At 41.3% G+C, this 27,188-nt stretch overlaps 3 protein-coding genes across 3 annotated transcripts; 2 read left to right on the top strand and 1 right to left on the bottom strand.

Annotated features, from left to right (window-relative positions):
* Positions 1-5,860: 5,860 nt before the first annotated feature.
* On the bottom strand, positions 5,861-7,666 carry LOC125098306 (elongation factor 1-alpha 1-like). Its single transcript, XM_047727002.1, has one exon. It carries the CDS (start codon positions 7,602-7,604, stop codon positions 6,216-6,218), a length of 1,389 nt encoding a protein of 462 aa, XP_047582958.1. The 5' UTR covers positions 7,605-7,666; the 3' UTR covers positions 5,861-6,215.
* A 3,410-nt stretch (positions 7,667-11,076) lies between these two features.
* On the top strand, positions 11,077-12,694 carry LOC125097317 (late cornified envelope protein 5A-like). The gene is made up of 2 exons (XM_047724894.1): positions 11,077-11,211; positions 11,997-12,694. The coding sequence occupies exons 1-2, from the start codon at positions 11,077-11,079 to the stop codon at positions 12,402-12,404; spliced, it is 543 nt and encodes a 180-aa protein (XP_047580850.1). The 3' UTR covers positions 12,405-12,694.
* A 2,258-nt stretch (positions 12,695-14,952) lies between these two features.
* On the top strand, positions 14,953-16,438 carry CRCT1 (cysteine rich C-terminal 1). Its single transcript, XM_047727003.1, has 2 exons — positions 14,953-15,025; positions 15,796-16,438. The coding sequence occupies exon 2, from the start codon at positions 15,823-15,825 to the stop codon at positions 16,111-16,113; it is 291 nt and encodes a 96-aa protein (XP_047582959.1). The 5' UTR covers positions 14,953-15,025; positions 15,796-15,822; the 3' UTR covers positions 16,114-16,438.
* Positions 16,439-27,188: the final 10,750 nt, after the last annotated feature.

Below are 27,188 nucleotides of genomic sequence, written 5' to 3'. Positions count from 1 at the left end.
TCCCCACCCTGGAAATTTACTTACTTCCAAAGGGTAGGAGTCCTCCTTTCTCTGGTTATTCACTTCTGGGGCTTTTATAGCATTCCCGCCCCCAGCTCCAGCTATGGAAATGTTCCTAGTTGAGATAACACTGCAGCTGGCCCAGAGCCCCAGCAGCTGCGACATCCCACCCATCAGAGATTCAAGGACAGGCAGAGTGGGACTGGCACAGGGCTGTGGGGTGAAGCTTTTCCAGGAAATGCTACCGGCACCTGGGGGCCAGTTCTGTGAGTCAGTCCTGGTGTCCTGGTGTCCCTGCCTTCACCCATATCTCTGGTATTCACTTCTTGAAGGTGGTGGTGCCCAGGCAGGCAAGAATATTGCTTCATGACTTGAGACCAGAACTGCTGCAGGGCTCTTCCAGCCAGCACTCCAATCACTTGAGGCAAAAAGAAAACCTCGAACCTCATTTTAAGGCCATATGACACTATCTTTTCAGAAGAGGAGTATTTATGTTCTGCTTATGTGCATGTTTCAATTGAGACATAATTGACGTAAAACACTGTGTATGTTTAAGGTGTACAATGTGTTGATGTGATATATACATGTATTGCTATATATCACTGTAGTGTTAGCTAACAACTTTATCACCTTGCATAATTATCATTTCTTTTTTGTGGTGAAATAATTTAAGATCTAGCCTCTTAGCAAGTTTGAAGTATATAATACAGTATTATTGATTATATCACTATGCTGTGCATTAGATCTCCAGGATTATTCACCTTCCAGTTCAAGTTTGGACCCTTTAACATCTCAATTCCCCCACCTCCAGCCTCTGGTAACTACCATTCTACTCTCTGTTACTATGTGTTGGGCTTTTTTAGATTCCATGTGTAAGTGACATCATACAGTATTTATCTTTCTTTGTCTGACATCTCATTTAGCATAATGCCCTCAAGGTTCATACATTTTGTCACAATGGCAGGATTTCCTTCTTTGTTATGGCTGAATAATATTCTCTGTGTGTTATCACATTTTCTTCATTCATTCATCTCTTGGTGGACAATTAGATTGCTTCCTTATCTTGGCTATTGTGGATAATGTTGTAGTAAACATGGGGGTGCAGATAGTTTTCTGATATCTTGTTTTCATTTCCTATAGCTATATACCTAGATGTGGGATTGCTGGATCACATGGTAATTTTATTTTCAATTTTTTGAAGAACCTCTGTACTGTTTTCAAAAGTGGCATAACCAATTTAAAAGGGCACAAAGTTCCCTTTTCTCCACATCCTCACCAACACTTGTTCCATCTTGTCTTCCAGATGACAGCCATTCTAATAGGTGTGAGATGATATTTCATTGTGGTTTTGATTTGCATTTCTCTGATGTTGAGCATCTTTTAGTGTACTTATTGGCTATTTGGATGTTTTCTTTGGAAAAAGTGTCTATTCAGTTCCTCTGACCATTTTTAAAATTGGGTTATTTTTTGTTATTGAGTTTTATGAATTTTTAAAATGTATTTTGGATATTAACCCCTTATCCAATGTATGGTTTGTAAGCATTTTCTCTTATTTCATAGGTTGAATTTCCATTTTATTGTTTCTTTTGCTGTGCAGAAACTTTTTAGTTTGGTGTATTCCCAGTTGTTGATTTTTGTTTTTGTTGCTTGTGCTTTTGGTGTCGGATCAAAAAAAATCTTGCCAAGAAGAATGTCAAGGAAGGTTTCTTCCATATGTTATACTCTAGGAGTTTATGGTATCAGGCCTTATGGTTAAGTCTTTAATTCATCTTGAGATGATTTTTGTGAGTGGAGTAAGAGAGGGCCCTAATTTCACTTTTCTGAGGGTTAAGCCTCTGCCTTCAGCTATGGTCATGGTCTCAGGGTCCTGGGATTGAGCCCTGAATCGGGCTCTCTACACAGCAGGGAGTCTGCTTCTCCCTCTCTCTCTGCCTGCCTCTCTGTCTACTTGTGATCTCTCTCTCTGTGTGTCAAATAAAGAAATAAAATCTTAAAAAAAAAAAGTTTAACCAACACCATTTTTAAATTCCAGTCCCCTGAGGACTCTAGACCTTTCCACCACTTCTCTGACAGAACATGCAGAAACTGGGTTAAAGGTCACTCTGATTTGAGGAATAAACATGAAATCTAGAGCCCAAAGAGGTTTAAGCCTGGCATCTTCTCTCACCTGTGACCTTAGACAAATTGCTTGTCCTCTCTGAGAATCAATTTTCCTTTTTAGTAACAGGGGTGATGTAGTGAAAAGAAGGGCCATCTGTACCCCAAATGTTCATAGCAGCAATGTCCACAATTGCCAAACTGTGGAAAGAGACAAGATGCCCTTCAACAGATGAATGGATAAAGAAGATGTGGTCCATATATACAATGGAATATTTCACAACCATCAGAAAGGATGAATACCCAACTTTTGTTATCAACATGGACGGGACTGGAAGAGATTATGCTGAGTGAAATAAGTCAAGCAGAGAGAGTCAATTATCATGTGGTTTCACTTACATGTGGAGCATAAAGAGTAACATGGAGGGCATCAGGAGAAGGAAAGGAAAAGTGAATTGGGGGAAATTGGAGGGGGAGAAAAAGCATGAGAGACTCTGGACTCTGAGAAACAAACTGAGGATTTTGGAGGGCAGGGGAAGTGGGGGGATGGATGAGTCTGGTGGTGGGTATTAAAGAGGGCATGTATTACATGGAGCACTGGGTGTGGTGCATCAACAATGAATCTTGGAACATTGAAAAAAAATAAATAAAATTTAAAAAATAAAATAAAATGTATTTATAAGTGCAGACAAATTACTCTTGGAACAGAGAAAAATCAAAACTATGATTAAAAAATACTTAGAGGGGCGCCTAGGTGGCTCAGTTGGGTTAAGCCTCTGCCTTTGGCTCAGGTCATAATCTCAGGGTTCTGGGATTAACGAGCCCCCCACTAGGCTCTCTGCTCAGCGGAGAGCCTGCTTCCTCCTCTCTGTCTGCTTGTGATCTCTGTCTGTCAAATAATTAAATAAAGTCTTTAAAAAAAAAGAATACTTAGAAATAATGAGAACATCATATTTTACAATCTGAAGTATGAGATCGATGTAATTAAAAGCATATTTGTAACATTAAATACATTTTTTAAAAATTTTTATTTATTTATTTATTTATTTATTATTTATTTATTTATTATTTTTTATAAACATATATTTTTATCCCCAGGGGTACAGGTCTGCGAATCGCCAGGTTTACACACTTCACAGCACTCTCCCAACCCCCCTCCCCCCATCAACCCTCAGTTTGTTTTGTGAGATTAAGAGTCACTTATGGTTTGTCTCCCTCCCAATCCCATCTTGTTTCATTTACTCTTCTCCTACCCCCTTAACCCCCCATGTTGCATCTCCTCTCCCTCATATCAGGGAGATCATATGATAGTTGTCTTTCTCCGATTGACTTATTTCGCTAAGCAACATTAAATACATTTTTAAAGAAAGAAAACAAAAGAAAGATGTGATTGATACTGTAAGTTGGATCTCTGCTTTTCTGTTAGAGTAATATTATTCATGTGAGAGTTGGTTTAATTCTCATGTAAATAACCACCTAAAATTATTTATCTATATTTTTAGATTGATAAATCCACTTTATTCATACGAATTTTATAAATATACCAGGAGTTATATAAGTAGACAAGTATAGCTTCATTTTTTTAACGTAATGAGTAACAGGGGTGATAACCCTACGTTCTACCCAATAGGGTTGTCGGTGAAATTCAAATAAAAATATGAATGCCAAAACACCTTATAAACAGGAAAATGCTCTCCATAGTAAAAGTATAAGAAGCCCCACCTCTTTTCTGAAAAAAAAAAAAAAAAAAAAAAAGGTATAAAAACTATCCTGACAATTCAAATATGCCCAAAATGGTAACAATCTTTCCATCCTACTCTGGAATTTATCAAGCCCCAATCTAGGAAATAGGTAGCTGGGAGATGGCAGGCTGAACAAAGGGCCTAGGAATGCCCTACCAATAATCTTGACATCTCTGGTTTCCACTTATCACTGATTACTGTTGATGGGGATAATAGCAATAATGATAAGAATAGAAGGACTAATGGTTACTGGACACTTCCTATATTCCAGGTCCAGGGCTAGGGACTTTATAAACATTATCTCAAGGACTCTTCATATAACCCTATGAGATGGACACTGTTATTATCCTCATTTTATGGATGAGTATATAGGTTCACAGAGGTTCACACAGCTAGTAAGTAACAGAGGTGTAAGCCCAGGCAACATCTTTGTTTATCTTTGAGAATTTTCTTTGTTGTGTCTTTACTGAGTTTTCCCCTTGGCCAAAGAAATTTTTTCAAACTCAGAGATGTGTTCCAAATATCAGTGGAAATAATTTTAATAAATTTAATTTCATTTTAAGTAAATCATGGTCTGAAAACTTGAATCTATTTTTAAATCTAGGTGTGTATTTGTTTCTCATTGCTGCTATAACAAATTACCATAAACTTAGTGGCTTAAAACAACTCAAATGTATTCTCTTCTGTAGTTCAAAAATCCAATATGGGTCTTTACCAGCCTAACATTAAGGCATTGGCAGAGCTATGTTCCTTCTAGAAGCTCTAGGGGAGAACATATTTCATCACTGTTTCCAGCTTCTAGAATTCCTTAGTCCATGGTCATTTTCAAAGTACATCACTCCAACCTCTGCTTTGCTTATCACATCTCCTTTCTCTCACACTGATCCTCTTGCCTCCCTCTTTTTTTTTTTTTTTTTTTTTTTTGCGGACAAAACCTTTTATTAGTTTATTTACAGGCCTTATCAGTGCTCCTGGTAGTATCATTAAAAGACCATTACCTAACTTAGAAAATGCCCATCTTTTCAACTGTAGTCCTTTCCTATTGCCTATGGCTGCTATGGTATGCATTTCACTCAGCATTGTTTGCCTACCAGGTTCTCCTCTGCTTTTTGCCTTAATTCCAAGCTGCCTGATGAATTCCCCTTTCATTAAGAAAAAAGCCTACCCAGAGAACAAAGTTCAAATGGTCAAGATTCAGTTGTTTTATCAAATGCACCAGTGCTGAGATTTGCCAGCTGTCTAATGCCAAAAATTAGATGGTTATCACCCAAATACTATTAATTTATCTATTACTATATGCAACTATAAAATCACCACAGTAATCTTTAAAGAGCTTTTTTTATCCCGTTCTTTACTTCCAACTATCATTCAATATTCCGTTTTTGGAAGGACACTTGGAAAAACCTCCAAAATAACTTCAAATTAAAAACAAAGCTTACCCTACACTCCAGTCCAAATTTGAGTATCTGACCATCACACCTCTTCAAACTGGGCTTAATTTAATCTCCAGTTCCCTCTTCACCCCAAACTTGCTTTTTAAAGATGAAAATTCCTATTTTAAGGCAATATCTAGTTATGTGACTAGAAAACTTCTAGACTTTCTTTTAAAATCTAGAGAAAAATTAACTCTACCATTAAGAATGTCACCGAATGCCTGTTTTAGGTAAACTACTTTACAATATTTATAAATGGAACATTAAGCATTCCAGTAAGTGGGAAATTAAAATGTGACAATGTATCAAGTTTACTCCCTAGTAATAAAGTTTTATAGGCAACATATTAACTTTGGTATTACAGAATCTAACCTGCTTATAGTACAGACTGTCTTGTGGTCACTCTTTTGCTTATGTAAGTTGTGTTGCACTAAACGACCTTTTTCCCATAGCTTTTTACTATGTACTTAACCATTTCCTGTCCTCAGACAAAGTGAAAACTCCCAAGATTACACCCAGGAAAAAAAAATGTTACCCAAAATTTCAGTTTCGGCATATTTTAACATTAGAAAACAGGATCTATGCAACTTACCCTTCCTTTTACTTGATAGTACAAGGTTACAGTGTTGACCAAAAGAAGACACAGATTTCTCATTAAACTTTTGTTTTAATGGGTCTCAAAATTCTGTGACAGATTTTTGGTCAAGTTGTTTCCATTAAAAAGTACTGATTTTAAAAACTAATAACTTAAAACTGCCACACACACACAAAAAAACAAATGGTCCACAAAACATTCTCCTTTCCTTCTGAAGGTTTTATGATGCATTGTTATCATTAACCAGTCTTTTACTATTAAACTTAAATGGCCAATTGACACAAACAGTTCTGAGACCGTTCTTCCACCACTGATTAAGACTGGGGTGGCAGGTATTGGGGATAATATTCATTTAGCCTTCTGAGCTTTCTGGGCAGACTTGGTGACCTTGCCAGCTCCAGCTGCCTTCTTGTCTACTGCTTTGATGACACCCACAGCAACCGTCTGTCTCATGTCACGAACAGCAAAACGGCCCAGAGGAGGATAGTCAGAGAAGCTCTCAACACACATAGGCTTGCCAGGAACCATATCAACAATGGCAGCGTCAGCAGATTTCAAGAACTTGGGACCATCTTCCAGCTTTTTTCCAGAACGACGATCTATCTTCTCCTTCAGCTCAGCAAACTTGCAAGCAATGTGAGCTGTGTGACAATCTAGCACAGGTGCATATCCAGCACTAATTTGGCCTGGATGGTTCAGGATAATCACCTGAGCTGTGAAGCCAGCTGCTTCCATTGGTGGGTCATTTTTGCTGTCACCAGCCACATTGCCACGACGAACATCTTTGACAGATACGTTCTTGACATTGAAGCCCACATTGTCCCCAGGAAGAGCCTCACTCAAAGCTTCATGGTGCATTTCAACAGACTTGACTTCAGTTGTAACATTGACTGGAGCAAAGGTGACCACCATGCCAGGTTTAAGAACACCAGTCTCCACTCGGCCCACAGGGACAGTGCCAATACCACCAATTTTGTAGACGTCCTGGAGAGGCAGACGCAAGGGCTTGTCAGTTGGACGAGTTGGTGGCAGAATGCAATCCAGAGCTTCAAGCAGTGTGGTTCCACTGGCATTCCCATCTTTACGGGTGACTTTACATCCCTTGAACCAAGGCATGTTAGCACTTGGCTCCAGCATGTTGTCACCATTCCAACCAGAAATTGGCACAAATGCTACTGTGTCGGGGTTGTAGCCAATTTTCTTAATGTAGGTGCTGACTTCCTTAACGATTTCCTCGTATCTCTTCTGGCTGTAGGGTGGCTCAGTGGAATCCATTTTGTTAACACCAACAATTAGTTGTTTTACACCCAGTGTGTAAGCCAGAAGGGCATGCTCACGGGTCTGCCCGTTCTTGGAGATACCGGCTTCAAATTCACCAACACGAGCAGCAACAATCAGGACAGCACAATCAGCCTGAGATGTGCCTGTAATCATGTTTTTGATAAAGTCTCTGTGTCCTGGAGCATCGATGATGGTCACGTAATACTTGCTGGTCTCGAATTTCCACAGGGAGATATCAATGGTGATACCACGTTCACGTTCAGCTTTCAGTTTATCCAAGACCCAGGCATACTTGAAGGAGCCTTTTCCCATCTCAGCAGCCTCCTTCTCGAATTTTTCGATAGTTCTTTTGTCGATCCCACCACATTTGTAGATCAGATGACCAGTAGTGGTAGACTTGCCTGAATCTACGTGTCCGATGACAACAATGTTGATATGAGTCTTTTCCTTCCCCATTCTGGCTTAGGTTGAGCAGTGGTTTTCACGACACCTGTGTTCTGGCGGCAAACCCGTTGCGAAAAAGCCTCTTGCCTCCCTCTTAAAAGTACCCTAGGATATCACTGGGCCCACCTGGATAATCTAAGATAATGTCCCTGTCTCAATATCATTAACCTAATCACATCTGTAGTCTTTTTTGCTGTGTGAAGTAACCTATTCATGGGCTCTGGTGATTTGGACATGGCCACCTTTGAGGGGAGAGGCATTATTCTGTTTATTAAAGTGTGCATCTGGGGGCGCCTGGGTGGCTCAGTGGGTTAAAGCCGCTGCCTTCGGCTCGGGTCATGTTCCCAGGGTCCTGGGATCGAGCCCCATGTCGGGCTCTCTGCTCACCAGGGAGCCTGCTTCCCTCTCTCTCTCTGCCTGCCTCTCTGCCTACTTGTGATCTCTGTCTGTAAAATGAATAAACAAAATCTTTAAAAAAAAATAAAGTGTGCATCTGGGTAATAGTGAGTAATGAAAAGAAGACAAATAATGAAATTACTGTCCCAATCAAATATTCCAAAATCAGCATGGAATGAATGGGAGCACTACTCAGTAGAAGCTCTCTACAGAGGTGGTTCCAAGGCCAGGGTCTGGCAGTGAAAGGGTTGATCTACAAACAACCACAGAGAAAGGCAGACAGCAGATATTTTTAGGGCCATTCAGATCTGTCTAGGCTGGAGATATTCAGATGACCCCATGGGCACATCTAGTTTTGTTCACCATCAAAACCTGAGAGCATTATGCAATCCTATCTCACCAGGCACCTCCAGATTATGACTCAATTTCTCTGAGGAGTTTGCCTACAGGAAGAGAATATACCCATCAAGCCAATATTTAACACTCAAAATTTTTTTAGTAAATTGATGTCATCAGTCTTTTGGGAGTTAGTTGCAATGACTCAGCATCGCCAGGATTGGTAAACTCAGAGGAATGAACAAAGTTGGATTTCTGGCCCAAGGAAAGGCCATCAAGTTAGTACTGCCCTAGGGAGGGCTCTTGAGTCCCCATAACAGGTTGAGCCCTCATAATGCTGTACACTGCCTTTTGGATGTAGGTACTCAATTCCTGGTTACTGAGGGCAGTAGCAGTAAAAATTACTTCCAACTTTACTAAACATGAGATTCAGACAAAGATTCACCATGTTTATTCTGATTTTTACCACAAATTCAATAACCATGTTTAACAAGGATATTATGTAAAATAAAGCTTGCTAGAAAAAAAATCACAAGAAGAGATATATAAGAGACAGGGTGCTGTGATAGAGGGCTGAGAACAGGATCTGAATTCCTCTGCCTCTAAGTCTTTGTGTGATCTGGGACAAGATTCTTCTCATCTCTGAGCCTCAGTTTCCTTATTTGTAAAATAAGGAGCGTGGTCAAAATCAATGATTCTCATCTTATTGCATATTAGAACCACCCAGTGAAATTTTGGAGACTGTCAATGCCCATCCCTCACTGGAATTGAGAACCATTGTGTCTGAATGATGGCCAAGGTCCTTTACACATCTGTTCTATCATTCCATGAAGTTTCTGGGATTTGTCAATGAATATCTGGATTTGAATTTGTTGAAGACACCCATCCTTCTCATTGAATAGCAAATTCAACTGAACAAGGAAATGAAAATTGAGTGTTCAAAAAAAAAAAAAAGGAAAGAAAATTGAGTGTTCACTGGAATGAACTGAACTGAATTCAACTGAACAAGGAAATAGAAATTGAAAATTGAGCATTAACCTAGATCCCTTAGGGGTTTCTGCAATCAAAGACCTTACTGTGTGCCTTACTTACTTATAAGTAAGAAGGTATGTACATTGTTCCCTTCAAATTTTATTGTACCCATGTATTAAATGGATAATTTCTTTAACTTTTATTGGGCTTCTTTTTCCAGAAATTCAGAGCCTGTGTTATGCATCCTTTCCTGTATTTCTCAGTGAGAGGGCAAGATTTGGATCCTCTGATGCACAGAGTTCTAGCAGCCAAAGCAAGCTTCCTGGCTCCCCACTTGGTAGGCTTTATCTAAACCCACCTGCCCACTTTTTGCTGCCATTTGGAAGTCAGACAGCATCACATTTCACTTTTAATATTCACTGAGTGATTACTATGTACTAGACACTATTCCAAGAGTTTCATGGATGTTAACTCATTTAATCTGCAAAAGATTCTATGAGATATACACTATTGCTTTTCCCATATCACAGATGAAAACAATGAAAGAACTAATGTTACTTGTCAAACATAATACAGTTTGTAAGTGGGGAGATGAGATTCAAACCACAGACTGGTTCTCATGTTCTTAATCACTTACAAATGAGTTCAGTGCCTTCCAGAAAGTGTTCTATAGCTACTAAAAATAATGCTTACAAAGAATGAATAGCAACAGGGGAAATGTTTTTGTTTAAATCTTAAGTGCAAAGTTAGTGAGGTAAACTCTTACAGACAATACTATGATAAAGATTGTGTAAAGTCAAAACAATACACAAATCACTAAAAAGCTATATGCAGTAAAGAAAAAAAAAAGACTAGAAAAAAATAAAATGGAGGCTGTAAGGAAAACAACAAAATATTAAGAATGCTCAGAAGGTGCTATTATAAATGCATTTTAAATTTTTCCTATCTATATTTTTTCATAATGATCAGGCTTTCTTAAAATCTCATCCCACAGTGGCAAATAAGTGCCATAAACTTTTTTTTTTTTAAAGAAAACATTAGGGCTTAACTCTCTAATATTTTCTAAGGGATGACCAGAACTGATGCCTTGCTTTTGGCAACTTCCTTGATTCTAGTTCCTCTGCTCCACCCTCAGCATATGCCTGGTCCTTTCTACCTCACCTTGGACTGACCAAGAATGCCTTCTTTAGAACCATATGTGTAAATAAAAGACATTGCTAGAATTCCTCTGTCCTTTCAAGGGGATCATTAGTGCTGAATCAGTGTTATTTGTGAGTTCTCTTGGTATGTCAAGTTCAGGCAAGGAGAAAAGCCAAACCACCCACACTGTCTGTATTAGATCTACTAAAATAACATCATTGAGATATCAAGCATTCTTAGTCTGGGTTATGGCATCATCTAAGAATGAAAAAGTCACATTAGCTCATTGGCTTGGGCCTGGAATTTTATTTTGGATCTCTAATCTCATTCTAAAAGGAGCCATTTGATTTCCATCTTGGGTATTTTTCTTTGGATTTCCAAACCAAAAAGAGGAGAGATCTTCTCTTCATCCCTGAGGTCTAGAACACCACTCACCCGGCTGAGGAAACAGGAAGCATGGCAAAGCTGTCTGTGGTGCTAACAGGCAATGTGTGCAATCCACAAAGCACCATCACTATCCTGGTGGCCTGAAATTCTCTGGGGACCTTCCTGACAGGCTAATACTTGTCATGCTTATGGAGGGAGGGCTTCGGTCCCTAGGATGTGAGGAAAGGGTAGTCACAGGTGTCCCTTGTGAAAGATGCTGTTTGTATTCCACACATGGCCCACACCTCCTGATACCAGGTCAGAGCTGAACCTGTATAAAAGTCGGAAGCTTCTAGGAGCACCTCAGTCCACCTACATCCTGGGTGATCTGCTCTGGTGCCTGAACCAGGTAAAGTGCATCTTGAGGACCAGGAGGGACTCTTGATGTTGGTGTTTCAAGCAGAGATTAACCCTACAGGGGTTGAGAAGAATTTTTTTTTTTTTAAGAGACAGAGGTAGGGAGGGGCAGAGGGAGAATCTTAAGAAGAGGGAATCTTTTTTTAAACATTTTATTTATGAAAGAGAGAGAGAGAGGAAGTGGGGGGGAAGGGCAAGCTCCCCACTGAACAGGGAGCTGGACATGGGACTCCATCTCAGAACCCTGGGATCATGACCTGAGCTGAAGGCAGACACTTAACTGACTGAGCCACCTGGGTGCTCTGGGAGAGAAAGAATCTTAAGCAGGCTCCACACCCAGTGCAGAGTCTGACAGGCGACTCGATCTCACAACCCTGAGATCATGACCTGACCTGAAATCAACCTGAGCTGAAATCAAGAGTCAGATATTTGGACACTTAACCAGTGAGACACCCCAGGCTGAGGGAAATCCTAAGAAAGAGACAGCAAAAAAAAAAAAAAAAAGATTTGAATGGGAGAGTTCTGCTGGAGGGTGAGTCTGTGAGGTAGGAGAAGGGAAAGAAGGGTGGGTGTCTTTTTAAAACCAAAAGGAATTCATTTGAAATTATGGAGTTCCTCGGTTGAAACATTTTGTATATTTCTTGCAACTGATTTTGGGAGATTGGGTTTAAAAATCTGATCATCATAAATATGGAATCTCATGAATTCATAGATCAATTTTAAATGTAGAGAAGTTAACTTGGGCTGGCTGAACTTAAATGCTGTTTCATTTTTCAGCTTCATTCAGTTTCTGCTGAGATGTCCTGCCAGCAAAGCCAGCAACAGTGCCAGCCTCCTCCCAAGTGCCCCTCCAAGTGTACTCCTAAGTGTCCTCCCAAGTGTCCCCCAAAATGCCCCCCTAAGTGCCCAGTCCCCTGCCCACCTCCAGTTTCCTGCTGTGGCTCCAGCTGTGGGGGAGGGAACTGCTGCAGCTCTGGGGGTGGCGGCTGCTGCTTGAGCCACCACAGGCCCCGCCGATCTCTTCGACGCCGACACCAGAGCTCTGGCTGCTGTGGCAGTGGTGGTGGCCATTCCGGAGGCTCCAGCTGCTGCAGTAGCTCTGGGAGCTCTGGCTGCTCTTCTGGGGCCTCTGGCTGCTGCAGCAGCTCTGGGGGCTCTGGCTGCTGCTCTGGGGGCTGCTGCTGATCTGGGCCATGACGAGCAGCACTAGAGGAGCCAATGTGCCAAAGACCCGCCCAGCCCGAGAATTCTCTTTTCCCCATTTGGAAGAACAGAAGAGAAAGGAAGAGCCTCTGAAATGCTTTGAGTTTCCCTCTTCCTCCCATCCATGTCCATTCCATTGTGAGGTCTAGAGGTTTAACCTGTGACAGTCACTAGCCTGATTCCCTCTCAGACATAGATCTTTGGAGGACTTGTTGTTGGAGTTCAGTTATGAAGCTGCTTTCTCTGTAACAATAAAGCTTCTTATTCATGATGTCACAGTCTCCTGATTATGTCTGTTCACCTCTCCCATTCACACCCCTCCATCAAGCCCTCTGCCCTTCCATTTTCTTAAGTGCAAGTAATTACTTTACAATTCAGTTTGAGAAGAAGATTTTGGCACTGAAGCTTCTTAGACTTCTGGGAAACAATATTCACTTTTATGCTCTGATTTTGGAAACTTTAGCCTCGAAGGAAAGAGTCATGTCTGAGACTATTGCCCTGACACAAGCTTTGCATGAGTGGAGTTAGGAATGGGTTTTCAGAGGGGAGGATGGTGATACCCAGAAAGGTCACAGTGATGTGAGATTCTCTGAAAAGGGGGTTTCCTTCAAGCATGGGTGATAGTTTAAAGAAGACTTGATCTCCTAGTTATGGGGATAAGGTCTCCTCAAGTGCTCATTATGGGCTCCAATAAATAAACACACTTTACTTTTCTGATGGTTATAATCCCAGGTGCTTCCATCAGTTACTAGAGAGTAGAGGGTTGGATTTGGGGGAGTGAGTTTAGGAGGCAGGTATGAAATGTCTGAGTCCATTTTCCCTGGATCCTGAAAGGCTAAGTATGGGTTCTGTACAGAACCAAAAGGGCATCCTCCTCTGCCAAATACTGTCTCCGTGTGGTTAGTGTGTGTGTGTGTGTGTGTGTGTGTGTGTGTGTGTGTGTGTATGTGCATGTGTGTTAAGGGAAACAGGAGGGCTTTAGTCACAGTGGTGAGTTTTCCATTTTCTTTAGGAATATGCTGATTTCTTCAGGAGATACTCAGGAAGTTTATGTAGGAATGATAATTCCAAATCAGCCTTTTGTAGACCAGAAGAACAATTAGCTTTTCCTTTGATATGAGGTAACAGTGCTAGGTGAAGTAAGTTAGTATATGAGACTGTAGCAAGTTCATAGACCATTCCTGCACTTGCCCATGTCATCTCCCAGTAGAGAGCCCTTCTCCCAGAGGCTTTGTTACTTCATCACTTCCTTCTCTATTCTAATAAGACCTTACCTCTTAGAATGTCTCACCTGTACTCACCAACAGGTGCCCCCAGGTATAAACAACCTGTTAATCAGGCTTTTAAAGTATGTTAGATGAAACTGGTATCTTTCATGATTGACCATTCTTTGTTCCACCATTCCATGCCCAGCCCACTTACATCCAACCTGTCGCTTAACCATCAACTCTTGAATTCTTAGTCTTGCGTTTCTCTTCTATCTTATGGTTGTGGGTGCTTGCATTCAGTAAGAAGTTCTGAAGCCAGTTGACGTCCAAACTGCCCCAGTTCTTAAAACTCAGTTTCTAAAAGCACCATTTCTCATGGACATTTTGGACCTTAGGAAAGGCCTGGCTTGACATCCTTCTCTCCCTTCTTCTTCCTTTCTTTTTCTTTTCCTTCCTTCCTTCCTTCCTTCCTTCCTTCCTTCCTTCCTTCCTTCCTCTTTCCTCTGGACAGTGGTTCCGAGGAGAACCTATCTTCAAAAGGATTTTGGTGGGGGCGGGGAGTAAGGAGCAAAGAGTCCCACAAGCTGGCTTAGCATTTTGCAATTGGGCCAGGAATCCTGTGCACATTTTTCTCTTAGGCCTCCAGGGTTGTATGGGGATATGGCAACCTGACTACATTCACAGCCTCTCTGGTCTTAAAGTTTCCATAACTTTGTCTGGGTTTTTCTTCCTGTTTCCAGTGACAGAGAGAAATCACCACTGGGATTCCCAGAGGCATATCCCCACCATCATCTTAACTCAGTGTTATCTGGAAGCTTCTAGATGAAGCCCAGCAGGCTTTTCATATAACCTGTGGCCTGAATTAAAAAGCCAAGGACCAAGGGTCAGAGAGATGCAAAGCAAGATAATAAATTAGGTAAACTACCACCACCAAGTAAATGACTACACAGGGATGGATGTGAGAATGGGAGAACTCTGTGTGTGCGTGTGTGTGTGTGTGTGTGTATTGTAGAAAAAGCCAAAGAGAACAGATCCTAAAGAGAGGTCCCAGATCCCACTTGAGCCCCCATAACTTCTCCTAGCACACACACAGCCCTCCCAGCTATGGACAGTGACTTATTTGGAAAGTAAACATGCCACAGCAATCCTGGCACCTCTGTGAAGTGACTTGAATACCCACGTGCACCACCTACAGTGCTACCTGAGTGATGAATGTCTCTGGGATGTGAGCATCAGCTGACCATGTCTATTGGGAAATGGGTCCCTCCCAAGAGGCAGTGCCTGCCTGCAATCTTATAAAAGGTTCTCTGGCTGGACACTGCTCAGTCCACTGCCTAGCAGGTGCCCCATTCCAGTTGGAGAACTAATTGATTCTTCCAGTGGAGCCAGGGACTGGTAAGTGTCCAAGCAGGACCTCGGGGGTAGTTCTAGATTTGAAGGCAGAGGGTAGGAGGAGGCAGAGCTATGCCTTAGGCTTCAAGTGAGCCAACCTCTCATGGTACCAATGAGGACATGGAGGCCCGACTGGGGACGGTGACTTCTGCAAGGTTAGCAGAATGTGGCTAGAACCCTAGTCTTTGGCTCCCTGGACTAGGATGTATTTCCAGCTTCTACACCACTATGTAACTGTTACACTCTTTTCCCTGTACTTGGGAATGGGCCATAGGCAGGAATGACGACCAGGACATGATTCTTGTATTTGTGGGTTCTTTAGACCCAAGTAACTGGTCCTTATGTGTGATTTGGGTATTTTCTAATTGATGGAGTGTTTATACAATGCTAATACCTATGTGAACAGCACTTGAAAGTCTGTGGCCACAGGAAAATAGGAGAAGAGAAGAGAGCCAAAGGAAGAGTTTGGACTAGATCATGCAGATAAATTTCCATCATATCCTCTCTAGCTTCCACAGTGGAGAACTTGGGTGGTCCTTATTTTCCTCAGAGAAAATGGAAACCCATTGATTCTACCAGACTGTTCCCTGCTTTATGCCTCTTTAACTCAATGGAAGCACCTGGATGGGGTGTGTTTCTTTGCTTCCCCTCCTTTCTCCCCTGCAGCAGGCCAGGCTAGCTTGCTCACAAAGCCAACCACATCTTTAAAGCCCTGAGTTCAGTTGTTAGGGTGGAAAGGCCTGCTGGCGTGTAAAAGGCTCCTTGTCTTCCAGGTTCATTGTGACGAGCTGAGCTCCACCATGTCCTCCCAGCAGAGCGCGGCTTCCGCCAAAGGCTTTTCCAAGGGGTCTTCCCAGGGCCCTGCTCCGTGTCCCGCTCCTGCACCCACAGCCTCGTCTTCCTGCTGTGGCTGCTGTGGTTCCAGCGGTGGTGGCTGCTGTGGCTCTGGAGGCTGCTGTGGCTCCAGCGGTTGTGGCTGCTTCCCCAGGAGGCGCCGCCGACATCCTCGAAGCGGGTGCTGCAGCTGCTGCGGGGGTGGCAGCCAGAGCTCCAGCAACGTCCAGAGCCAAGGCTGCTGTGGTGGCTGCTGAGGCCCCCGCCACCCTGTGAGCTGCTTTAGGCTGCTGCTGAGCCCTGTTTCCCCACCCAAGTCCCTGCTGCATGTCACTGTGCTCCCGCGTGGGTCTAGGTTGGGGTGTGCCTCCTTTCCCCGCCCCTCCCAACCTACCTGCACTGGATGTTCCAAAACCCACCCTGTTCTCAGGCCCACCAAACTCTTTGACCCCCGTGTGATTTTTCTCCCCCGGAATCTGAGCAACATGTGTGGAATATTGGACCCTACCGTTGGTAGGGCTTTGCACACAGTTGGTGCTTAATAAATGTTCATGACATAATGAAACTTCTACCTCTCAAGAACTCTTTGTTTCTGATTGTTCTTCCATTCATGTGTTTATTATCGTGTTCTGTTACCCTGTCCACTACCTCTCACTTAGCTGTGGCTTGGCATACCTGAAAGGGAGAAAAATCAAATTCATGTCTGAACAAGAGTGGCTTCCTGTACTTAATTATGATAGCAGGAATCACAAATGGAGCCAGACAGTGTTCTAAGGACTTGATGTGACATGCACCACCTCACAGCATTCTTGCAATGACTCAGTGGGGGTATGTGCTTTTAACCCATTTAACAGAAGAGAAACCAAGGATAAGTGACTTGCTCAGAATCACTCAGCCAGTGGATGATGGAGAAGACTGGGTGTCCTACTCCAGGCTTAAACTCCTAACTGCTCTGCTGTATTCCCTGAAACTTTCCAGAGCCTTCTGGCTGATGTGCTCACCCTCTGGCCATCAGGTCCTGCACAAGCTGCTGTGTGGGAAATATTTGGATCTGTAGTTCTTGGATCCAAAGATCCAAGGCTTTGGAATCAGGCAGTCTGAGACTTTCTTTTGCCACAGAGGATCATCAATCCACTGCTTTGCTTGCTGGGTGAGGAACGTGCCAGGAGCCTGGGAAGCTCCCTCTTTAGGCCTCATCCACGCATCTGGGGCCCAACCAGGAGTCATGGACTTCCGGGACTCTGTAGGGTGAGATGGTCCATGCTCAGAGCATGGCAATGTCATTTTCTTGAGGTGGCTATGATGGTGGTGGCAGGATCATCCTGAGGCTGTGGGCCTAGATCTTACCTACTCACTTGAGGAAAGAGGAAACAGGGAGAACAACATCCCTGTGGTCTTGGCTGGTTCAGAATGCAGGAGATGGTAATACTGGTGGTGATAATAGGAACAATTGCTGCCACTTATTGGGCACTTCCTTTGTTCCAGGCACAGAGCTAGGCACTTTACATACATCTCTCATCTGATCTCCAGCGTAATCTCAAAATCTAGACTTTACTCAGATTTTTTTTTAAATCTGAGAAAACTGAGGTTCAGAGAGTTTTAGTTGATTTGCCTAAAGTCATATAGCTAGTGAATGTCCAAGGATAGTGAGTGAGGGAGATAAGATTTGAACCAGGATCTGTGTGATTCCAAAGTCCTTGTTTTCAGAATTGGCATCATATTCTACTGCCTTAGAAATCCCCACCACTCAGGGGAAGGGACACTCGGGCCTCTGGACACACCCAGGCTCATAGAAAATTGAAGCTTGGCTCCTTGGTACTGTTCCATCAGTAACCCAATGACTAGCAAGCTCTGTCATGGCATCCACCCTGCAAAAGTATTTGCTCAGAGGCAAGGTAGGAGATGGTCCATTGATTCATCCAGCAGAGGCCAAATGACCCCTATTGGGGAGCCTCTGAAGGGCAGCCCTGCTCTGCGTGGGAGGGGTCCCTACTTCCATCTCTGAGATTCTGTGATTCCTAGTAGGAGGTTACTTGTGGAATCTGTTTACAAACAGATGATATCACCCAAGGACCTGCCCCTCCCACACAGTGATGTGTGTTGGAGCAACAAGCCTTAGGCCCCAGTGGAGGGGTGAGGTGGGAAGGGAGTTCTGCTTGACTCAGAATAGACAGAGTGAAGCTAGCCTGAAGGCAGGAGGTGACCCTCACACAGGAAACTGATGTCTGAGTTTTGGGGAAGAAAGGCAGTGACTTATTGAGAGACATGTGAATCCTAATGGGAGTACACACCTTTGTATGTGAGGCATATTTGTATCAAATGCCTGGCTGTGGATGGCAGGCTACCTCAGGGGTGGTTTGATGACAGGGATTTGGGCATTCAAAGAATAGTTTCATTACCGAAACTTGGGGAGCTGCTCTGGATGGGCTGGGGCTCTGTGTTCATGGCCCCTAGCTTTTTCTGATGTCCAGCAGCAGTTAAAGATGCTGGTACAGGCATTCCCTCTGAAGTAGCAGCAGTACCCCCTGGAAATGCTGGTATTTGGCAATGTGAGGTCCTACCTGGAGGTTGTTACTCAGAACACTGTTAACAGCCAGAATCAGATCTTTGGATAATAAGATCTTTGGATAATAAGCAGTATTATTGAATACATTTTATTCACAATGGCTCAAGTTTCAGCTTACATTATGTTATTCTAGCAGTAATGTAACAACTGATATTTATATGGAACTTAGCAGTTTATAAGGTATTATTAAATATATCTTTCATGATTCTGTAACAAAAGTGTTATTATTTCTGTTTAACAGACTGGAAAGTCTCTGGGGATTTGTGACCCATCTGAGGTTACTCAGCTAACAAGTTGACAGTCTCTGGTTGGACCAGCCTTCTAATGACTTCCAGAAGAGCCAAGAGCCACATCTTCTGAATCTGCACACTGAACAACTGAATAATGTCACTCAATTAATTATTTATGGACAGTACATGCTTGGCATTGAAAACTGTTGCAGGTACCTCTAAGAGGTCAATAAATAAATGAATGTTTGTTAGTGTATCACACAGAGAGTGCTGTGCTGAATCATTCTAGGAGATATGCAAAAGTATGTCTTGGCCTCAGTAGTTTATAGTCTGATTTGGGAAATATGATAAATAATCACACAAGGTATGAGTGATAACTTCACATATAAGAAATAACTTTATATTCAAATACTGGTAATACTTAACAACAAAAGAAATGTCACAAGCTGAATATGGCATAGACAATGACCAACCCTATGGCCATCCATTCAACCGAATATAGAAGGAATTTGTTACAGGACTTCAAATGAGGACAAATTACTGTGGACTGGGTTATTCACAATACCTTGTGATAGGGACTCTACCTCTGTGCATCCTGCCTGTGTGGACCCTGACTATAGGAACCTGCCACGGGGACCTCATATATATGTGGACTCTGCCTATGTTGGCCCACCTATATGGACCTACCCCTGTGCACTTGCCTATGTGGACCTACCATAGGGACCCTATTTGCATAGATCCACCTGTGTAAACCTGCTGATGTGGAATTGTCCATGTGGATCCTGCCTGTGCAGACCTGCCATGGGGACTTCACTTTCTAGTGTGAAGATAGATAAGAAAGAGAACAAGAAAGACATTATTTCACATGGTGAAAAGTGCTGTGGTGAAAATAAAGAAGATGAGGTATAGACATTAAGTGGAGGTGCATGGGGATTTTAGATAAGACCAGGGGAGGCCTCTCTGAGGAAACACTCTCTGGGTCGAAAATGTGGGAGCCATTTCACAGATCAAGAAAGCACATGCTTATGAGCTTCCTGCCTCTTGGCAGCTGAGGCTACAGTGTTCAAGGGGTGCTCAGTTACATTGGCCCCATTAGAGACTTTCACTACTAAGGAAGTCACTCAGAATTCCAGCTGGTGAGCACACAGATTTGGTAGTGAGATGGATTATATATTGTGAGCTGCGTATTATTCCACTTAATCCTCACAGTTCTTCCACAACTAGGTTTCTCCTTACATTTTGTTAATAGGAAAATTGAGACACAGGGTTCTAAGGTTGCACAGCTTGTAATTGGAAGAACAGGGTTTTGAACGGGATGTCTGACTCTAAAACCAATGTTCTGAACACTGAGCTATGGTATGAATTTCTGGGAAAGAGGGGAGTAATTTCAAGATTGAGCAGAAGGAGGAGAAAGGAAATCCAAGGGAGAGGTGGTGATATACAAAGATTATAAGGACATATCCTTGGAGAGGGAGTGATGAGGTCAGAACATGGATGGTTTTGAGTGTCCAAGGAGTTGAGACTGTGTATACTTGTAGAGTGTGATGGTAGGAAAATGGTTTTAAAAGAAGTACTTTGAAAGATAGCAGATGGTCTATACCTATAATATTTTCTAACATGGCCCTGAAATTAATTAGGCAACCATGACTAGCATGCTCTAGAGGAAGAAGTAAATAGAATATAACACATCGTTGTGTGAAGGTGTAATAGATTTGGCTTGAAATGAGGATCCAAATTCAATACATGGCAGTGGGTAAGAAAAGGAAGTAACAGATGTGAAATCCATCTGTCCAGATGGAAGAAGAATAGACAAAATCAGGTGATGTATTAGGACCAAGAAGAGGAAATAATTAGAATGTCCCTGAGGCTTTGTGCCTGGTGACAAGGAAAGGATGATACCATTAACAAAACAGAAAGTCTGGAGACAGGAGCAGTGTGGAGGAAGAGGATGAGTTTAGTCCAGGACATGTTGAGTTTGAGGTGCTGGCAAGACATGACCATGAGAAAGGAAATGAACCTGGATCTCCAGGCATAGAATCCTTGAAAATTGAAATAAACACATAGTAATAAGTTAAAGAGAGGAGTCAAATGCTTGGGAACAGATGTAGTCCCACCTAAGCAGGGAAATTATTGAGAGGACAGACCTGTTCTGTCATGTTCATTGCAGTAAACTCAGTGTAAAGAACAGGGACTGGAACATTGAAGACACTCAATGAACATGTGTTAAGTGAGTGAGTTGAATGAATCAGTGAATGAATGGGCAATACAGAAAGTCAAGAGTTGAGCGGAGGGGGAAATTGAGCAGTTCAGAAGAGATTGAATTCCATGTGAAAAGGGAAAAGTCAGAAAAATTACTCCAAAATTTGGACTAGATAATTGATAATGCTATTTTAAGGTCTCAAATTCTAGTAATCCAGGTGAAGGAGAACCAAGACAGGGCAGAGTTGCAGAAGCTAAAGGATGTCATATAAACCAGGTTAGTCACACAGGACTTCTGTCCCATTGCATGATTCATCTTGGTATCTTTAAGGGATTGAACAGTTATAGTAAGATTCCATCTGCCGGGATAGCAGTTTCATCTTGATCAGGTGGAACAGGTTGAGCAGGAAAAGTGGCATTCATAGTGAGCAAGCACAACATCCCCTCTTCTGTGAATAACACTGCAGTAGACCAGAATGATTTGGCTCTGATAAATCTGAAATATGTCAGCTTGCCTTAGAATGTGTTCATTCTGGAAAAGCAAGTATTTCTTCTCTTGCAGAGACTGCATCAGGGCAAGAGCTATGGCTTCTAACGTCTCTCACTTAATCATGTCTGTCATTCTTAAAAATATATTCGTTCTCGAGCACCTGGGTGGCTCAGTCAGTTAAGCAGTGACTTCAGCTCAGGTCCTCATCTCAGGGTCCTGGGATTGAGCCCCATTTTGGGCTCCATGCTCAATGGGGAGTCTGTTTGTCTTTTTGCCCCTCTGCCTGCTCGTGCTTGCTCTTTCTCTCAAATAAATAAATAAAAATCTTCAAAAAAGAATATATCAGTTTCTATTGTCAGTGTAACAGCTCTGCATGAGGTTTGAATACTTAATTTGCAGCCTCAAAGACCATTTTTATGTGTATGAAATGTGATTACTTGCACTCAAAAGTCAGAAATTAACCTCCTTCCTCTATTGCCTTCCTCTCAGTGATTTTGTTCATTTATAACTGCAATTTTTCATTACTTAAAGATTTATTGATAAAAAAATCATTGATCACTTACTATATGCTAAGTACTATATAATATGAGCAAGTAACTCTTCTCCAGTAGTTTAGTGGGAGAGAGAGTCAAAAATCACAACACAGTGTAATATGATAAATGCTTCAAGTCAGCACATGAAGTTTGCTCCACAGAGGAGGGACTGCTTATCCCACCAGGGAGCTGGCAAAAGGTATTCCTTGAACTTGGTCCTGAAGAATGTGTAGGAGTTTTCCAGGCTGAGAGGATAAGAAAAAATATTTAAGTTAAAGTAAACAGCCTTAAGTGCAAAGGCTGGAGGGGTGAACATGTGTTTTGTAGTAAACAATTTTGTGTGCCCTGCGCTCAAGGAAGACAGGGCAGGTGAGACTGTACAGTTGGTCAGGGAATAGATAAGGCAGGGCCTTGTACAACTACCTACAGCTCCTGGACCTTTATCCTAGAGCCATGACAAACCATGACATTTGAGGAATCATTAGGTCTTTCTCCTCTTTGCAAACATACTAAAGTTATCTTAGTTTTAACTTCATCTATAGCTACCAGGCTCACCTATCTCCTCCTACTGTCTTCCCTAATTTCAGAGTGTCATTCATTCCTCTATCTTGTATTTATATATTTTCCTTAATTCTACAAAATAACCCTGTCCCATCAACCATTATGCTAGATGGTCTCACTCCAGGGTCACCAGGTGGTTCCTCTCCAGTGCCCAGGACCCAGACCTCTGTGTAGCATTGCCCTCTGTTGATTAGCTTCCACACCTCCCTTCATGATGCTGCACTTCCCTTAAGGCTTTCTGATCCTTTGGACTTTTCCTTTATAGTTTCTTTTCTCTTCTCTCCCCTAGCTCTACTTTACATTTGTACATAACAACTTCAGTTCATCCCATAGCTGTCTGACTTTCTCTTTCTACAGAGAAACCTCATTAATTCACTCATTCCTCACACTTCTATTGAGGGCCTAATCTGTACAAGGCTCTTGGTTAGGATTTAGGCAGAAAGATGGAGTCTGGATGATTCTTTACATGGTTGTCTCCAAAATCTTTATCTCTAGTCATGACATATTTTCTAAATTACAAATAAAAAAGTCACCAATTCTCACCAAAATGATCTCATTTGGATATCCCAGACATACCCATACTAAGCATAAATACCTTACAAACTGATTTTTTTCCCTTCAGATTTTTTCTTTTTTTAACTGCAGATGGTAGGGCCACTGTCACCATCGCATTCCAAACAGCAGTGAAATCTTTGATTTCTTCCTTTCCTTTGATTTTGTATCTAACCACCACCAAGCTGTGTTACTTTTTCCTTCCCCCTGGTTCTTCCTTTTGCCATTTTCTTTTTTATCTCTGCCACTGTCATTTTTTTTTAAAGATTTTATTTATTTATTTGACAGAGAGAGATCACAAGCAGACGGAGAGGAAGGCAGAGAGAGAGAGAGAGAGGGAAGCAGGCTTCTTGCTGAGCAGAGAGCCCGATGTGGGACTCGATCCCAGGATCCTGAGATCATGACCTGAGCCGAAGGCAGCAGCTTAACCCACTGAGCCACCCAGGCGCCCCAGCCACTGTCATTTTTTAATCCTCAACACAAGAAGATGGTCAGGAAGTTTGGAAGTAAGGGATCCAGATAAGCATCTATCCTACAGTCCTAGAGAGAGATGGAGTTGGAAATCTTAATCTATACCTACATATGGTGGGAACAAGCCATCTACTGTGGGGTCAGAGCTCAATTTCACATCTGCTAGACAGTTCTTTACAGTTACATGCTCTGGAGAAGTCTAACACCCTAGACCCTAAGTCTAACACTCTAATTGTCCTCTTTTTGCCTTACATTTCATTTCCATCTCTACTTCTTCTATTTTATACTGTCAATGCTTATTTCTTTCTCTCCACATTTCACCTCCCCACCTTCCCCTCACCATTGCCCACCTCAGGACATTCTTTCTTTCTGGATTCAATTTCTTTCTTCCTGAAGTAAATACTTTGATAGTTCTTTTAGCTACTATCTATTATCAGTAAAATCTCTCTTCATTTGAAAATATCTTAATTTGGTCCTCACACAGAGCTATTTTAGTTAGATATAAAATTCCAGGTTGACTGGGGTGCCTGGGTTGCTCAGTTGGTTAAGTGTCTGACTCTTGATTGCAACTCAGATCATAATCTCAGGGTTGTGGGATTGAGCCGCTTGTCTGGCTTTATGCTCAGCAGGGAGTCTGCTTGAGATTCTCTGCCTTAGAGTTTCTCTCTCCTTCTTCCTTTGCCCTTCCCCCCTCACACATGCATTTGTGCTCTCTCTCCCTCTGCCAAATAAATAAGTAAATCTATAAAAAGAAATTCCAGGTTGACTAATATTGTTTTCAATTACTTTGAAGATAATTTTTTACTATTTTCTTTAAAAAATTTTAATTTAAATTTAATTAACATACACTGTATTATTAGTTTCAGAGGTAGAATTCAGTGATTCATCAGATGCATACAATACCTAATCTTCATAATTTCAAGTGCCTTCCTTAATGCCCATCACCCAGTTACTCTATCTCCCCACCAACCTCCCCTCCAGCACCATTCAGTTTGTTCTCTATAGTTAAGAGTGTCTTATGGTTTGCCTCCCTCTCCGTTTTTGTCTTGGGTTCTGTCAGTCTCATTTTCATTTTTTTTGGAGGTAATGTTTTCATTTTTCTGGTGTATTTTTAGAATTTTCTCTTGAGATTTGTTTCTGAGGATTCATGACTATCATTAATTCTTGAATATTTAGAGCCAATTTCTCTTCCAATAATTTTCTCACTCAGTCTTTTTTTTTCTGTCTCTGTCTCAAAGTCTTATTGAATGAATGTAGAACTTTTACATTTGATATTCCAGAAACCATGGCCTTCTAAATTGTTTCAACATATCTATCTTCCAGTTCATGATTCCTCTTTAGCTCTTTTTAAAATATATTGTTTGCCACCTGTTTACCCCAATATTTATTCTTTCTTCTTTTCACATTAATAAAACTCCTAATATGGCCATAGCTGTCCACAATTAATATTGCAGGATCTCTTGAAGCTAAGTGTGGCAATATAATGCAGTTCTTGGCAATGTAATGCCAGTGGAAATATCTTTGGGATATTTTTTAAAGGATAAACCCATAATCTTTGCCCCTTTTGTTCATCATCCTTCTTTTGTCTCTCTGCCTTGAATGTATATTTGTGGCTAGAACTGTGTATTGAACTAAGAGTAAGAGTCACCTCCTAGAAACTGCAGAAAGGTAGAAGATAAATCAGTCCCAGATGGCTGTGGAGCTGTAATTCCTGTGCTAGGTGGTCACACATTGGAATTTTATGTCAGAAAAAAAAAAACTAATTTTAGGTGAGAAACTTATAACTTACTAAGCCACCATCTTTTTTGTCTTTTATTTTTAGCCAAATCTAATTTTAACCTATGCCATTCATTGATGTTCAAATGTCAATGATTAAATTTTAATTTCTTTTTTTTTCTTTTGGTTATTTTTAAACATTGTCTACATGCTTTTTTATGATTTAAATTTATCTCTAGTTATTTGAAATATTCTTATTTTTATAATATTTATCAGCTATCTTGTTAATCTGAAATTTCCTGGTAGTCTAATCCTACTGTTTATAGAATATATTGACTCTCACTGAAGATGAGTTCATAATTCAAAATTATAAACACACAAGAAAACAATCTGCATATCAGTCGTAATCGCATCTTCAGTGGGACTTTATTGTGGATATCTTATGTCCTTCTAGATTAATTTTGGGTATATTACTGTCAGGTACCTCAGGTCACCTGACTGGGACCAATTTCTATATTAATTTTATTTTATTTTAATTATCTAGCGTAGGGACTTTAAATGAATGGAAAACTAATATGAAGCACAGGCCCATGGGTATAAATTTCAAAGTTTGATTCTCTCCCCTTTCCCTCCATAAGCCCATAGGAAGGCAAACAAGCTTCCTTGTGTCTTGTGGTACCCTTTTCTTACTCTGCTTTTTCAACAGAAGATGTCCTTTTAATTCACCCATCATTGTGTCTTTTTCTTCATGACCTTAGATCTCAAACCTCAAGAAAATGATTCTCCTTGCCCTCAGGTAGCTGCCATATCCACTTAAAGATTCCTATTCTGGATTTCACTTTCAATTCTTTGAATCATGGAATTTGAGGGTTTTTTTTTTAAACTTTCTGCAAGCATAGATATACATCAAAAGGATATTCGTTCAATTTTATATAACATTCAGAATAGTTATAGAATAAAGGTTTTAAAGTTTTCTAATAATCAATATTGCCAGAATCAGTAGTTCTCTGAAAGTTCCAGGTTTGTCTCACCTGTGCTGTGGGAAATCAAGGGAAAGAACTTCTGCTCTCTTAGGGTCAAGTATGTGCTGGGGAGGGATCAGTGGTACCTGATGCAATAGAATCTCAAAGGGAAGCTAAAACCCAGTGATTTTTGATACTCATTCCATTGCTAAGGAAGGCCAATTTCATATACTCTTAGACTCAAAGCTTCTTAAGGACAGTGGCTGTACCTATACATCTTTGCATTTCCTTTTCTACTCAGCACTATGATTTATATATAGAAGTTGCTTAAAAGCAACTGCTGATTGATTGTTGACAGCATAAACTCTATAATTTAATCCCTGCTTTGTAGTTTGTACTCATCAGAAAATTACATCAAGGTGTGGTGCATTCTCAGTACAAAGCAGCACATTAACCTGGTACTCCACCCAACCCAGAAACACAGGGAAGGTGCCTGGGCTCATTTTTGACATCATATCCATTCTGTAACTAATTCACAATCAATAATAAAGGAGAAATGATGATTGCATTATATATTCAGTTAAAATTATGTTTTTAAAAAACTTTTAGGCATAAACAGTACAAAATTCACAATATCTTTAGCATTTGAAGGGATTATTAGAAATCATGCAGTAGGATCACTCATTCTTGTAGAAAAAGTCCCTTGTACAATAATCTGGCTGATGCCTAAACACATCTAGAGACAAGATGTGAGCTCCTGGCCTCATAAGTTAGTTTCATTCATCTTTTCTAAAGATTTTATTTACTTATTTGACAGAGAGAAAGAGTGAAAGAATATAATCAGAGGGAGCAGCAGAGGGAGAGGGAGAAGCAGACTCCCTGCTGAGCAGGGAACCTGACCCAGAGCTTGATCTCAGAACTCTGGAACCATGATCTGAGTCAAAGGCAGATTCTTAACTGACTGAACCACCCAGCCACCCCTTGTATTAAATTTTTTTTATAATGTAATTTTTTTATTACTGTAATAGTCTATTCACTGTAGAAAAATGCAA

This window comes from Lutra lutra, chromosome 4 (genome assembly GCF_902655055.1).
Source record: "Lutra lutra chromosome 4, mLutLut1.2, whole genome shotgun sequence".
Taxonomy (NCBI): Eukaryota; Metazoa; Chordata; class Mammalia; order Carnivora; family Mustelidae; genus Lutra; species Lutra lutra.
The sequence above is the reverse complement of the archived record's forward strand: the minus strand, read 5'-3'. Positions and strand labels throughout refer to the sequence as shown.